General features: G+C 47.9%; 1 protein-coding gene across 3 annotated transcripts in view; it reads left to right on the top strand.

Moving 5' to 3' along the window:
* Positions 1 to 16,227, top strand: part of LOC105470797 (3-hydroxybutyrate dehydrogenase 1) — a 63,884-nt gene that overhangs the window by 36,969 nt on the left and 10,688 nt on the right. For all 3 annotated transcript variants that reach the window (XM_011723058.2, XM_011723057.3, XM_011723059.3), the window contains exons 3-4: positions 3,717 to 3,789; positions 4,775 to 4,885. In XM_011723058.2, the coding sequence (XP_011721360.2) occupies positions 3,717 to 3,789; positions 4,775 to 4,885 (184 nt within the window). The remainder of the gene's footprint in view (positions 1 to 3,716; positions 3,790 to 4,774; positions 4,886 to 16,227) is intronic.

Genomic DNA, 16,227 nt, shown 5'->3' with positions numbered 1-16,227 from the left:
ATCAAATTTTAAAACAATACCATTTCGGCCAGATGTGGAAGTTCCTGCCTGTAATCCCAGCGCTTTGGGAGGATGAGGTGGGAGGATCACTTGAGTCCAGGAGTTCAAGATCAACCTGGGCAACATGGTGAGACCCTGTCTCTGCAAAAAATACAAAAATTAGCTGAGCGTGGTGGTGCATGCCTGCAGTCCCAGCTACTGGGGAGGCTGAGGTGGGAAGATTGCTTGAGTGTGGCAGGCAGAGGTTGCAGTGAGCTGAGATCACGCTACTGCACTCCAGCCTAGGCAACAGAGTGAGACCCTGTCTCAAAAAATAAAATAAAATAAAATAAAATAAAACAAAACAATACCATTCCTAGTTGCTCAAAAAAAGAGACAAATAGGTGTAACAAACATATTACACATAATAAAACATGTGTAGGATTTGTTTTTTGTTTTGTTTTTGTTTGGTTGGCTTTTTTTGAGACAGAGTTTCGCTCTTGTTGCCCAGGCTGTAGTGCAATGGTGTGATTTCGGCTCACTTTGACCGCCTTCTGGGTTCAAGCGATTCTCCTGCCTCAGCCTCCTGAGGAACTGGGATTACAGGCACCCCCACCACCACCACGTCCGGCTGGTTTTTTGTATTTTTAGTAGAGTCAGGGTTTCACCATGTTGGCCAGGCTGGTCTCGAACTCCTGACCTCAGGTGATCCACCCGCCTTGGCCTCCCAAAGTTCTGGGATTACAGGCATGACCTACCATTCCTGGCTGCTTGTATCGGATTTAAATGCTAAGAACTACAAAACACTGATGAAAGAAATCAAAGATCTATGTAAATGGAAACCCCATACTGTACTCAGGAATTGGAAGACTCAACAACTTTCCCCAAATTGACACACAGGTTTAGCACACTTTCTATAAAAATCCCAGTCATATTTTTTATAGATAAAGACAAGATTACTCTAAAATTTATATGGAAAGGCAAAGGAAATAGAATAGCTAAAAGAATTTTGAAGAAGAAAAATAAAGTAGCAGCACATATATCAATGAATCAGAATAGAAAATCCAGAAATAGGCCCACCCAAATATGCCCAACCAGTTTTTGACAAAAGTGCAAAAGCAATTCAATGGCGGAAAGATAACGTTTTCAAAAAATGGCGCTGGAGCAAATGGACACAAAACTTAGACCTAGGTCTGACATCTTATACAAAAATTAATGGATCATAGACTTAAGATGTAAAACATAAAACTATAACCCTTTTTTTTTTTTTGAGACAGGGTCTCCCTCTGTCCCATAGGCCTGGAGTGCAGTGGCGCGATCTCAGGTCATTGCAACCTCCGCCTCCTGGGCTCAGTTGATCCTCCGGCCTCAGCCTTCCAAGTAGCTGGGACTTACAGGCGTGAGCCACCAGGCCTGACTAATTTTCGTATTTTTTGTAGAGATGGGGCTTCGCCATGTTGCCCAGGCTGTTCTCGAACTCCTGAGCTCAAGCAATCTGCCCACGTCAGCCTCCCAAAGCGCTGGGATTACCGGCGTGAGCCACCACACCCAGCCAAAACTATAAAACTTTTAGAAAAGAACATAGAAGAAAATCTTTGTGTTCTGGGGGCAAGGAGCTCTGAGACTTGACACCAAAAGCATGCCCCATAAAAGGAAAAATGAGATTTTATTTAGGGGTTAAGAGTTTGGACTCTGGACTCTCTCAGCCCTGGTTTTACTAGTTAGCTTTATCACTGACTACGTTGGGCATTTAAAACTCCTCTGTTGTCCCACGTGGTGCATGGGTGATTGTAGATGAGGACACACATCCTGGAGGCAGAAGTAGTTGGTTGGTAGCAGAGTCTGGGTTACAACCCCTGGTCTCCTGATTCCGAGTCCAGGTGAGACACTTTCCCCTGCAGTCCACCCTGTTACAGAGGATAAAAAGGCACGTTATAGACTAGGAGAAAAATTTTGCCTGCCACATATGTAACAAAGGACTAGCAGGTAGGACATCTGAAGAATTCTCAACGTTCAACGGGGTAGAACAAACAATTCAATAGAATATGGGCGAAAGACATGAAGAGGCATTTTACCAAACATATGGTGCTATGATCTGAATATTTGTGTTCTCCTCAAATTCCTGTGTTGAAGTCCTAACCCCCAAGGTATTGGTACTAGGAGGTAGGGGCTCTGGGACGTGATTAGGTCATGAAGGTGGAGCCCTCATGAATGGAATTAGTGTCTTTATAAAAGAGACCTTTGCCATGTGTGAGGTTACAGTGAGAAAACATCTGTCTATGAAGAAAGTGGGCCTTCACCAAATACAGTCTGCTGGCACTTAGCTCTTCAACTCCCCAGCTTCCAGAACTGTAAGGAACACAATTCTGTTGTTTATAAGCCACCCAGTCTATGGTATTTTGTTATAGCAGCCCAGACAGACTAAGACAGGTGACACATAAACATGAAAAGATGTTCAACACTATTAGCCTTTAGGGAAATGCTGATTGAAACCACAGCGAAATATCATGATACCATTTTCAGCATGGCTAAACTAGAAATAGTGACACCACCAAATGCTGACAAGGATATGGGGAAACTGGGTCGCTCAGACATTGCTACTGGGAGTGTAGAATGCTACAGCCACTTTCATAAACAGTTTGTCAGTTTCTTAAAAAACTAAACCTACAACTACCATATGACCCAGCAATTGCACCCTGATCATCTATCCGAGAGAAATGAAAACTTAACGTTTGCACAAAAACCTGTGTAGGAACGTTCAATCAGCTTTATTCATAATATGCCCAAATGGGAAACAACTCAGCCGTCCTTCAGTGGGTAAATAGTTAAGCAAATTGTGATACCCGTGTGTCATGGAGCACTACCTAGCAATGAAAAAGGAGCAAATTATTGATACATAACAATCTGGGTGAATCTCCAGAGGATTATGTTGAATGAAAAAAGTCAGCCCCTGAAGGATACATACTGTATGATTCCATTTACATAACATTCTTGAAATGCTAAAATTATAGAGATGGGGAACAGATTTGTGGTGGTTAAAGATGGTGTGGGGTGGGAAGAAAGTAGGTGTGGCTATAAAAGGGTACCATGAAGGATTCTCATGGTGATGGAAATTTCTGTATTTTTATTGTATCTGTGTCAATATCCTGGTTGTGATACGGTAATACAGTTTTGCAAGATGCTACCCTTAGAGGAAATTAGGTAAGATATGGCATCTCTCTGTATTATTTCTTAATTGCATGCGAATCTACAATTATTTTGAAATAAAAAGTATGATTGAAATAACTATCAGGAAGCTTAGCCTACTGGGGATTAAGGCATCGAAATTGTAGAAGGCTTTAGCAAAGCTATACTACTGCAAGGATAGTTCACACTTGAATTAGCTTGAAACATTACCTATCTATGTCACCTTAGAAAGCAGAAAATGGACCTTCGTTGGAATGGACACTGGATGGCCAGGGTTTGGCAGAGCCTGCCCAACAAAAATAGCTTCGAAATTGACTTTATTCTCAGGAAGGCTCTTCCTGGACAGTGGCAAACATAGCCATAGCCAATGCTGGCTCACTTCCTGTCAGCCAGCAGCCTTGGTGGAAGAGGGCCTCTTACTCAGTTGTACAGCAAGCTGTCTCCAGGAGCCGGGGCTGCAGACACAGCCAGTGTGGCTGAGGGTCTGTCTAGCTGCTTCTGCCCAGGAACAAGGTCTGTCCTTGTACTCACGGCTTCCTTTTCTCTTGCAGACACCCACTATTGCTTGGTTCTACTTCCTTTATCCCGATTGGCCGTCGGACTTATGCCGGTGCAGTGGAGCCGGTGAGTGGAAGCCCAGCTACCTGGGAGCCAGTTGGATGGTCAGAACCCTTGCCTCTGGGCCCCTGGGCCCTGAGCTACCCTCACAGTGGGGCTTTAGTGTTTCCAGGACACTCGGAGCCACTTTCTCACTTAAACCTCCCCCAAAGCCCCTCATCAGTAATGAGCTCACATACCCCCATCCTTCCATGTGGGAAGGAAGCAGTAATGAGGCACTCCAGCCCCTCCCAGCCAGGAAGGTATCGGTGGAGGCCTAGTGTGGAGCCAGAACTCCCAGCCCCACCCAGCAAGTTAGGGGTTAAGAGTTTAGACTCTGGAGGTCTGGCGCAGTGGCTCACGCCTGTAATCCCAGCACTTTGGGAAGTTGAGGTGCGTGGATCATCTGAGATAGGGAGTTCGAGACCAGCCTGACCAACATGGAGAAACCCCATCTCTACTAAAAACACAAAATTAGCCGGGTGTGGTGGTGCACACCTATAATCCCAGCTACCCGGGAGGCTGAGGCAGGAGAATCACCTGAACCCGGGAGGTGGAGGTTTTGCGGTGAGCCGAGATCGCGCCACTGTACTCCAGCCTGGGCAACAGCAGCGAAACTCCATGTCAAAAAAAAAGAAAGAAAGAAAGAAAGAAGAGTTTAGACTCTGGAATCTCTTAGCCCTGGTTTCAGTTCCAGCTCTATCACTAACTACACTGAGCATTTAAACAAAGACCACTGTTTCTCACATGTAGCATGGGGGGTTGTAGATGAGATTCTAAAGGCAGAAGTAATTTTCCCAAGCAACGTTGCTGGTTGGTGGCAGAGTCTGGGTTAGAACCTGGCCTTTCCACTATACCTTGGTGCTTCTCCAGACAGCAAGAACAAGGTAGGGAGGGCCAGGCTGGGGCCACTCAGGAAGCACTAGCTCTCACTGCACAGAGGGTGGCGAGGCCTGGCCACTTTGCCCCTGTACTCCTGGTTCCTAACATGGAATCTGACCTTGTAAAACAGGTTGGCAGCAAAGCTGTCCTGGTCACAGGCTGTGACTCTGGATTTGGGTTCTCGTTGGCCAAGCATCTACATTCAAAAGGCTTCCTTGTGTTTGCTGGCTGCTTGATGAAGGTAAGAGACAGTTATCTTCTTCACCATGGTCTTTTACACAAAGTCATTGTTTTATAGTCTTTTAAAAATTCCTTTCCTAACAACCGGCTCACCTTTGCTTAAACCAGCCTGTCCATTTTCCACTGGCTTCAGTCCCACTTGTTCTTCATAGCTTTGTCCATCCATCATCCATGCACCCATCCATCCATCCTCTCATCCATCCATCATTTGTCAAATGCTATCATGTACCTGACACTTTGCTAGGTACGTAGAAGAATGAGATCTTGTCCCTGCCCTGAAGTTGCTCCCTGTCAAGTGGTGAGGAGACAGCCATGCGTAGACACAGCCGAAGAATTAGAGTGAAGAAGATTCTCAGGGGTGTGCGAGAATGTTCGGTGAGACTATATAGAAGGAAGGGATAGACGATGGCAGGCCAGAGGAAGTGACATTTGTTCTGGGCCATGGCAAGTAAGTAACGCTGCCATAGGTGGGGACTGGGAGGAGTTACCTGCTGGACAGGAGGACTATCCTAAGCAGAGGCTTGAAAGCATGAGGCTCCTTTGGGACACATTGAGGAGAATTTAAGGGGCATGAAGGGAAGCACTGGGACCTGAGACTGCAAAAGCAAACAGTGGGCAGGTCTCCAGTTAGAGAGTTGTGCGCCCACCACCACCGTCCACTTTCAGAATACTCCGTCACTCGGAATTCTCTCTCTCCACCACTGGGAGTTAGTCTCCACGAACACCTCTAGCCCCAAGCGGCCACTGATTTCTATTTCTGTAGGTTTGCGTTTCCTGGACTTTTCATCTACATGGAATCATACAATCCGTGGCCTTTTGTGCCAGGCTTCTTGAACACTTAGTGTAATGTTTTTGAGAGTCATCCATGTTGCAGAATGCATGAGTAGTTCATTCCTTTGTATTGCTGAATGGTATTCTATTGTGTGCCTATACTATATATATATATTTTTTTTAATTTAATTTTTTTTTTTTTTGAGACAGAGTTTCACTTTGTCACCCAGGCTGGAGTGCAGTGGGTGCAATCTCGGCTCACTTCTACCTCTGCCTCCTAGGTTCAAGTGATTCCCCTGCCTCAGCCTCCCGAGTAGCTGGGACTACAGGCATGAGCCACCAGGCTCACCTAATTTTTGTATTTTTATTAGAGATGGGGTTTCACCATCTTGGCCGGCTAGTCTGAAACTCCTGACATCAGGTGATCCACTTGCCTTGGCCTCCCAAAGTGCTGGGGTTTCAGGCGTGAGCCACCGCACCCAGCCACCTATACTATATATATATATATATTTTTTTTTTTTTTTTTTTCTTTTTTGAGGCACAGTCTCACTCTGTTGCCCAGGCTGGAGTGGAGTGGAGTGATCTTGGCTCACTGCAAGCTCTGCCTCCCAGGTTCACACCATTTTCCTGCCTCAGCCTCCCAAGTAGCTGGGACTACAGGCGCCCACCAACATACGCCCGGCTAATTTTTTGTATTTTTAGTAGAGACGGGGTTTCACCGTGTTAGCCAGGATGGTCTCAATCTCCTGACCTCGTGATCCGCCTGCCTTGGCCTCCCAAAGTGCTGGGATCACAGGCGTGAGCCACCGTGCCCAGCTATACTATATTTTTAAAACATCCATTCACTAGTTAATGGATGTCTGGATAAAAATGTTTGGATTTTGGGTGATTGTGAATAATGATGCTATGAACTTTCACATACGGGTCTCTCTGTAAATGTGTGTTTTCTACCTAGCTCCTTTTAATGAAATTTAGAAGCCAAGATCTGGGCATCAGGTGAGCTCATCGCCAGTGGGGCTCGGGGCATTGTTCATCCTGCCCCCGTCAGTGGACAGAGCTACAAGATGTATATATCATATCATCCCACAAAAGCACACACATGCACACACTCTATCTATGGCATACATATAAAGTCAGTGTAACCTTGTGATTTTATTTATTTATTCATAAAATCATGAGGTTATGTTGATCTACTCCAATTCAACACAAAGCATTCTTCCTTGCTTATCTCATTCCAAATTTGTTTCCTCCTTCTCCTGCAGTTAGACCCTAATTCCCATCTCAATATATTTACTCAATTGATTAGTCCTACAATACACACAACGTAGTTTCAGAATCGCTACATTCATACCATTACAGACGGCAAAACTTACTAAGTAGATGTGTCGGCTTGGATCCTCCGAGAAGTCAATGCCAAAATAGGGGTAGATGTGCAAGAGATTGATTAGGGAAATGCCTAGAATGTTTCAAGGGGGAAGGGGCAGAAAAAGGCGGGGAAAGCTTTTGATTGCAATACAGAGTGTGGTAAGAAATCGCAAGGAGGCTGGGCGCGGTGGCGGGCGCCTGTAGTCCCAGCTACTCGGGAGGCTGAGGCAGGAGAATGGTGTGAACCCGGGAGGCGGAGCTTGCAGTGAGCTGAGATCCGGCCACCGCACTCCAGCCTGGGGGACAGAGCGAGACTCCGTCTCAAAAAAAAAAAAAAAAAAAGAAATCGCAAGGAAGGAAGATTAGGGAGGCAGAGCTTCAGACTGCCGTGTTTGTCGTCTGAGAGTCTTGGCTGGGACCCTGGGGAAGCCCCAAGGAAAGGTTGTTTGTTAGAGGAGACCAGTGTTGGCCGGGAATGGTCCTGCGATCCCTCCGTGTGCGGCCATTGGCTGAGGGCAGGCCAGGCACGTGTGGTCACGGCGTTCACGCCATGGCTGTGAAGTTGCAGGGGTTGCGATGGTGTAGCTGTCAACTGTTCCTGCAGCGGACTTCCCTGAAGGGAGGTCTCAGTGGGGCACCTCCGTAGTTGCCACAGTAGAGCTTATTTAGGATTTCGTTAAAGTGTTTTTTGACTTTAAAGGTATGACTGAAGGTATACAAAGCATTATTATTACTTTTTCTAAGACGGAGTCTTGCTCTGTCGCCCAGCAGGAGCTGGAGTGTAGTGGTACTATCTCGGCTCACTGCAACCTCTGCCTCCCGGGCTCAAGCAATTCTCTCGTCTCAGCCTCCCGAGTAGCTGGGACTACAAGTGCCCACCATCACGCCCAGCTAATTTTTGTATTTTTAATAGAGACAGGGTTTCACCATGTTGGCCAGGCTGGTCTCAAACTCCTGTCCTCAGGAGATCCACTCACCTTGGCCGCCTGAAGTGCTGGGATTACAGGCATGAGCCACCACTCCTGGCCCAAAGCACTATTTTTAAAAGTTACTTGTATTAATTTTTGTTTTTTCTTTATCACTATATTATTTATTTGAAATATAATGCCATTTATTTGTGATCTATTTTCCTTGTTGTTGATTCTTGTTGATATAATTTAATTTCTGAATATGTAAACCATTAACAAGCCGTAAAGTCAAAAATTATACAAATAGGTAAAATCAAAGTAGCGTGATTCCTTCACCTCCTATCTGTTCCACTCCATTCTTTCATTTTCCCTCATGTTACACAAGTGTTTGCATATTGCATACACTCTTTGGTTTTTTAAAACATTAACAATGTATCTTGGAAATCAGTTTGTATGTCCTCACAGAGTCCGTATGGCCTCAAACAGTCCGTATGGACCCGCAGAGTCCGCATAACCCCACAGAGTCCGCGTGACCCCGCAGAGTCCGTGTGACCCCGCAGAGTCCGTAGAGTCCGTATGACCTCACAGAGTCCGTATGGCCCCGCAGAGTCCGTATGACTTCGCAGAGTTTGTATGACCTCACAGAGTCCGTATGACCTCACAGAGTCCGTATGGCCCCACAGAGATCTTTCTCACTTTGATAACGGCTTTGAAGCACCCTACTGAGTGGGTGGGTCACAATTTACTTCACCAAAATCTCCTGTAGATAAGCATTTAGGTGCTTTCAATATTTTGCAATTACAAATAATGCCACAATGAATAACCTTGTAGTTTCATTATTATTGGGGGGTTATCCCTTTTTTTACTTTTTTTTGAGATGGAGTTTCACTCTCGTTGCCCAGGCTAGAGTGCAATGGCCCAGTGTGGGCTCACTGCAACCTCCACCTCCCGGGTTCAAGCTATTCTCCTGTCTCAGCCTCCCAAGTAGCTGGGATTACAGGTGTCCACCACCACCCCTGGCTAATTCTTGTATTTTTAGTAGAGAGGGGGCTTCACCATGTTGGTCAGGCTGGTCTCGAACTCCTGACTTCAGGCAATCCGCCTGCCTCGGCCCCCCAGAGTGTTGGGATTACAGGCGTGAGCCATTGCGTCCAGCCATTGGGGGGCGACCTTTAGAGTAAATTCCTGGGAGTGAGATTGCTCTTATCAGAGGGTAAATAAAATATATTGTCATTTTAAAGATGTTCCCAAATTTTCCATCATAGGGGTCATGTAATTTTACATTCCCTCCCGGAGTGTTTGAGTGCCTATTTCCACACAATTTCACCAACAGCGTATGCATCAAGCTGTTGGTTTTTGCCGCTCTGATAGGTGGGAAATGTACCTCAGTGTTGTTTTTATTGTGTTTCTCTTCCGAGCGCGTACCCCTGTTCTTTAAGGACATGACCCAGAAGCTTCCCAGATATCAGCTGTGCTCTCATTCTCTGGGCCAGAACTTAGTCACATGGCCTTACCTGGCTGCAAGGAAGGCTGGAAGATGTAGTGAGTATTCTGAGACAATATGTACCTGGCCTAAAACGTCAGGCATTCTACTGCTGCAGAAGAAGGATGGAGGGAAGTGTGGGTATTCAGGACAACTTGCTTTCTCTGTTCAGTGGGTGAGACGTTTGTCTTTATTTCAAGGCCGTAGGAACCCAGGGGAGGAATTTTCCATACTATGTTTGATATCTTTGTAATATTTGATACCTATTCAATGTAAAATTTCAATAATATAAACAAGTACAAGAAATCATTTATATTGACACGCTCTGAACATCCTTCCATCTGGATCAGAGAAGGTTTTTTGTTCTTTTCATCTTTACTTCTTTTGAATTGTGAAAGCGGTAAAACATATTCATAATAACTTCAAATAATACAGAAGTATATTATGTAACGAAGTGAAGTCTTCTCAGTCTCTTGTTCCAAGGCAGCTTAAACGCAGGTGTGTACATTATTTGTGACTTTCGCTATTACAGGTTGAGTATCTCTTATCTGAAATGCTTGAGACCAGATGTGTTTTGGATTTTGGATTTTTCCAGATTTCGGAATATTTGCATTATACTCGCTCAGCATCTGTGATCTGAAAATCCAAAATCCAAAGTGCTTCAATGAGTATTTCCCTGGAGCATCATGTCAGCACTCAAAAAGTTTCAGATTTTGGAACATTTCAGATTTGGGATTATTGGATTAGAGATGCTCAACCTGTATTAACAAAGCCTTGGTGAGTCACGTTGCACGTACGTCTTTGCCTCCTTCCACTGGCGGTTCTTGGGAACACTGTGTAGATGTGAAAGTGCAAGTTGCAAAGGCGTGCAGGTTTTAGGTTTTGTTCAGATCCCCAAACTGCTCCCTTGAAAGGCTGTCGCACTCCTGACAGTGCTTGAGAGAACCCGTCTGGGGAGGTTCTGGGGAATGGGTGTGGCATCCCTGGTGCTGGGTTCTTCTGCAGAATGTGGACCTGCCTCAGCAGGTCCCAGCAAGAACCATGATGCCATAAAAATGTTTTAAAGTCCCTTGTCCGATGTTAGGCTTCTGTGCCATTGTGCTGGCTTGGCCAGTGACACAGGGAGCTACATTCACATTCCACAGCACAGGGCAGAGGCTGCTCAGTGCTGCAGAAGACTCTTCAAAAAGGCCTTGGGTTCTAGTCCCAGATTGACCACTAACCCCGGAAGGGGGCAAACATGTCTCCTCCCTGGGCCTCGGTTTCCTCTTACTTACACCAATAGGATTGGACTGGCGGTTTTAGGTCCTTCCACTCCTGCAACAGTGATTCTAGAATAGGTTGACTGGTATTTTGAAGAAAGTACCAGACAAGCTCATTGGCAGGTTATGTCTGTTGGTATCTACCTCTTGACCTATTCCATCTGCTATCTCAGACCAGTCAGGCAAGTCAGAAAGCAGTTAGCACCACCAGAGACTTTGGATAAGGCACCATGGGAGTTGAAAGGGGGAATTTGTTTCTAGTCTGATTCTGTAGTGTTAGCCCCACAACGGATTCTGGCCACATCTGTACCTAAACACTCGGTCTGCTCTTGTTCAGAATTAGTGTTCCTCTTCTGTCTCATATCTCATTGCCTTGGGCCAACTCAAGGACTTAGCTCCAGCAGATGTCTGCCACCTCCTACGTCACTGGCTCCACGCTCTCTCCTGGGTCATTTCAGCACATACGCGCGCGCACACACACACACACTCACTCATACACACAGACCTACACCACCATATCCTGTGCACATTACCTCCCCACATCTCTGCTCCTTGTTGCAGAAAAGCACCCCCAGAGGGGGTGCAACACACCTGGATCAGGCTTTGCCCCATCACGCTGTTTATGTACTTATTTATTCAGCAGATGTTTACTGAGCACCTACGATAAGCTGCCAGTGTTCCCTGTTGGAGATACAGCATGTAACAACTCAGTGAAAAGTTCCTGCCCTTGTGGAGCTTAGATTCCAAGGGGGAGATGATAGACAAGGAATAAGATAAGTAAATTGCTTCTCCAAGGGCTGGTAAAAGCAGTAGAGAAAAATAAAGCAGGAAAAGAAGATGCAGCATGAATGTGGTAGATGGGGTGTCAGATTTTCAAGAGGGAGGAAAGATCACACCAAGAAGGTAAAAATTGGAGCTCCCTCATCCAAAGGAGGTGTGGGAATGAGTGTCACAGAAATCCAGGGGAAGAGGGACAGCCCAGTACAAAGCCCCAGGAGGGAGTGTGCAGGGTGTGCCTGAGAAACAGCACAAAACGCCTGTGGCTGAAGCAGAATGAGCGGGGAGTAGCGTGAAGTGAGGGGCGCGGGAGCAGATCTTGTATCAGCACAGGGAAGGCTTAATGAGAGGTGGCGTCTCACCACCATCTGGAAGGATGAACGGGAGCTCCCTGTGAAACGGGGGCAGGTGGCATATGAGGCACTGCTAGTAGTTTGAGGTGGCCAAAGCCCAGTGCCCTGGTGAGCTGGGAAAAGAAGGCAGGACCAGACCAGGAAGGTCCCTGAGTGCCTCTGACCCAGCTTTTGTCAAGGATACCAACAGCCCCCATTTTCCCAAATCCATTGGCCACTTCCCAGACCACATCGTGCTCCACCCAGCAGCAGCTTTTGACCAAATAAACCACCCTTGCCCATAACACTTTGTTTCTTGACTCCATGCTCTCAGGGTTCTTCCCGTCTGCTTGCTAGCTCCTCCTCCTGCCCATCCTGTGAACATTACGGTGCCCAGGCTTGCTCCCCTCTGAAGTGTTTCTAACACGTGTGATAAGATGCTGACATATAACATGGGTTGAGCGTCCTCATGTTCTTCCCTGAGGTGCTAAACCATCTTAACATGTATGCTAGAGACTAAAACCTTTTTGCCAGAATCAGCTCATTGGCTGCCTCAGTATTATAAGAAATGGAGGTAGAAGAGGTTGAGTGACTGGAAAGAGTTGTTAGTGTGCTGATATTTTCCCTCTGATGGCGAGTAAAATGAGGTGGGCTTCATATGAATGCCTTGGAGAGCTTCTGGACTAGTGTGCTGATATTTTCCCTCTGATGGCGAGTAAAACGAGGTGGGCTTCACATGAATGCCTTGGAGAGCTTCTGGACTTCTCCAAGTTCTGGAACTCCCCGGAGAGCTTCTTGGCTTACCACGTGTGCCCTGGAGTCTGGAGGCCACAGAATGTGATGCTAATGTCTACCAGAAGAAGTCTAAAGGCCCGAGATTGAGGTAGGAGTGGCTGGTCTGGGAGCAGAGCACAGAGAGCTGGTGGGGAGAGGGCTGTCCTTCTACCCGGGCAGGTAACAGTTGCCTGGCCCTGTGTGGACAATAGAGAGAGCTGCTTGGAGTCACCTTAAGGGCAACCATCCAGTGAGCTGGCTAGGAGGATCCGCGTGGCCCCAGCCAGAAGCAGGTATATCACTGAGGCCAGGGGCTGAGGGAGCAGATGCCCGGCTCGGGGAGGCACGCTGCCCTGCCTCTGGAGCGGCGGTTGGAGGTCTCCAGGGCAGAATATTTGTGGACTCTGCAGAAGCACCCCAAGAAGGAATAGCTGGCTTTTGTGCACCTGCCGTCTCGGGGCAGCAACAACAGACAACAGCCAGCCTCAGATGACTACAGTCTTGCCCCTAATTTGCTGCCCCGGATCCAACCTTGGAAGGATCAGAAATAATAGGAGGGGAGGAGGAGCTAGAAAACGGTGAGAAAGACAACCTCCACCAGCACCTACTTCCCGCAGCCCTCAGGGCTGGGCAGGGGAAAGCTTTACCTTGCATACAAGTTTGGGAGTTTAGGTTTTCAAACTGGGCTGGGCTGGAATTATTGGCTTAAGAGACTGAACAGGATTCTTCATGCCAAAACAAAGAGGCTGTCTGTCCACTGTCTGAGAATGAGTGGAAAAGCTGTAAGACTCGCCTGAAATTTCATCCAGGGCTGGAAAAAAATAGCTTACAGGTGAGGTTGAAAGGGACAGTAAGATTAAAGAAGTGGGTTTATCAATAAGCCAGTTGCACAGGCACCAACACAGGCACCAACACAGTGGAAACAAAAGCTTGTCCCTGAGCAGCCGGACAGAGGTGGACAGAGACTCCAGAGACCTGCAGAGGGAGCACAGAGACCTGCAGAGGGAGCACAGAAACTCTGGGGCCAGGGAGGTGGTATGGCCCAAGGGGCAGTCTTGGTCTGAGGACACGTAGACCCTGAAGGCGACGGGCCAACAGAGTCTGCAGCCAGCAGGCTAAGGGTGGTTGGGAAGGTTTCCCTGAATAACTGGGGACACACTGGTAGTTTCTCTCCCTGTTGGCGTGGTTGTCAGGAGCGGGGTGTGGAGGCTGCCCAAAGGCAAATGAGGGTTCCTGGGGGCCTGTCAGGTGAAGACAGGAGGGTGGCGTTGCTCTCCTGCGGAGCGTGAACGCTAAAGCCTGAAGCCATGGGCAGTGAGAGTAATCCCCTAGTTTCCTCTGAAAGAAGACTCTTCACTGTCAAACTGCCAAATTAAGAGTTTACATGGGCAACCTGACTTGGAGTCGGGGGGGGTTCCCCTGAGGACTGCAGGGACCTTGTGATGCTGTCTGGATCACTGGAGAGGTCTTGTATAGGGGTCTGAGAAGAGCTGAATGATAGCAACAGGGTTAACCAAGTCCCAAGAGGAAGGACATTTAGACGCCTCTTGTGCATTTCAGCTAGAATCCCCCTTCCCGAGGTTCAGTCCACGTGAGCTCCACTCCAAGGGGCATTTGAAGAGCCACCAGATGGAAGACTGTATTAAAGCAAGACACGTGTTTTCCTGGCACCTGTGTGCCGCCTGTGGAAGAGAGGGGTCTGCAGGCACCACATCGTGGCACCCTAGACTTGAAGATGGCATTAGTTCTTTCTTGGTGGGGTCCTCTGTGGGAATGACAGCATGAGCTCCAGGCCCATCTGTCCTGTGCGTCTCATGCCTGTGTCTTGTTTGGGAAGCTCGGCACATCTAGGGGCTTTCAGAGCCAAACTTTAGACCCACCGAGCCTCCAGCCTGGCTGCCCTGTCCGAAGGCCTCCCTGGTGCCAGGCCCCTGCAGAGACTCCGTGGGTCACGTCACATTGCTTTTCCGAAGGGCCACTGGGGAGGCTCCTTTCAATGGAAAACCAGGCTGTGCAGATGACAGTCAAGGAAAGGAAGGGGTGTTAGGGGAGATCAGCGCGACCTCCTGTCCAATGCCTGGATTGTCTCTGTACCACATTTCCCACACCCCATCCTCAAGCATGCCCCCAACCCCCAAACATCCCTCCTACCCCCAAACAACCCCCCACCCACACTCATTGCCTAAACACCCCCAGGCAGCCCATGCCATCTCCAGACTGAAGATCACACCTCATTTTGAGCTGAACTTGACTTCTTGGTCCTGGCTCTGTTCTCTGTGGCTGCATGGAACAAGTTGGCTCCCTCAGTCATGTTCCACTCAAGTCTTCTCTCCGGGGTGACTATGTCCAGCACCTCCAGCCCCACTGGGCAGTCCCTTCACCATTTCCTCCTCTGCCCTCTGAAATTGCATGATGCGATTTCTCCTGTCCTGGGGTTAGGGTTCTTCTGGTTGAAAGCATTCAGAAGGCTCAGCCCTGACATGCGCTGACCGTCCTGGGCTTTCCATCCTTGCCTGCGCCTGGGATGTTTGCTTCGGTAGCGGCTGTGTGTGCCATGGGCAAGCCCTTGGCTGGAGAGTGGGCATTTCTCTACCCCTTTATTATTGGCAGCTAGTCCAGTCCTCTTACAAGAGGCATCACTAATGCCATGCACCACTCAGGAAAATCACTGCCAATTAAGTCACTGATGACCAACTCTGTTTAATTTTCACATCGAGTGTAGCTCATGCCTATCGTGAAAGAAACCGTGTTTCATCGAATAGGATGAAATATGACAATACAACCTGCCTCATACTTAGCACCGTGCTCAGGACAGTGGACACTCAGGAAATGCCGTCTGCTTAGATGAAAGCCCCCTGGCAGCTCGGCAATGCCCACAGGCAGACCCCTGCCCACCTCACCTCTCCAGCCCTGTGTCCACCACTTCCTTATGTGTCTGCACTGCCTGCTACCGATGGCTTATGGTGGTATCCTCTCATCTCTTCCCCCAGTGCCCCATCCCCATCGGCCCCCTCTTGCGAATGTCCTCAGATGTCACTGCCTTTGGAAGTTCTCCCCTGCCCATCCCTCCTGTGTCCCTCCCACCTCCCGCAAGTTTCCATACAGCACACAGTCACCGTGTTGCTTATGTACTCTTCACCTGTCTCCTTCCCTAGAACATGACTCTGGGAACGGGCTGAATTATCGATCTTGACCTCCAGTTCCTAGCACGGTGCCGGAGCACGATAGAGGCCCAAGAAATGTTTGCCGAGCGAGTGACGCCTTTCTCGTGTTTAGCAGTACCTGAATTTGTGTGGTGCTTTAGACTCTGACAGGCTTCTTACAAATCCATTTCCTTACTCTATGAGTCTGAGCAGGTCAGGACAGGTGGTGATGTTCCTGTTTTACAGCCAGAAAAAATGGACACCGGTTAGGGGACACCCCTGAGTGCACAGAGCCTGCTCAGTGACTGAGCTGGGATTAGAGGCTGGCTCTGGCCTCTTACCAGTTTGGAGTTGATGGGCCCTTGGCTTAGAACAGAGGTGACAAACTGGCAGCCTGCTGGTCCTATGTGGCCTGTGGACGTGCTTTGGCCCACACAGTGTTTTGTTTTGTTTTTGTTTTTGTTTTTAATGTGCGTAAGTTGCCGACACTTAAAAGAATTAAGAGATTTCCCAATTACTAGCTTAAAA

This window comes from Macaca nemestrina, chromosome 2 (assembly GCF_043159975.1).
Source record: "Macaca nemestrina isolate mMacNem1 chromosome 2, mMacNem.hap1, whole genome shotgun sequence".
NCBI lineage: Eukaryota > Metazoa > Chordata > Mammalia > Primates > Cercopithecidae > Macaca > Macaca nemestrina.
Note: the sequence above shows the minus strand (reverse complement) of the source record. Positions and strands in the feature narration are given on the sequence as shown.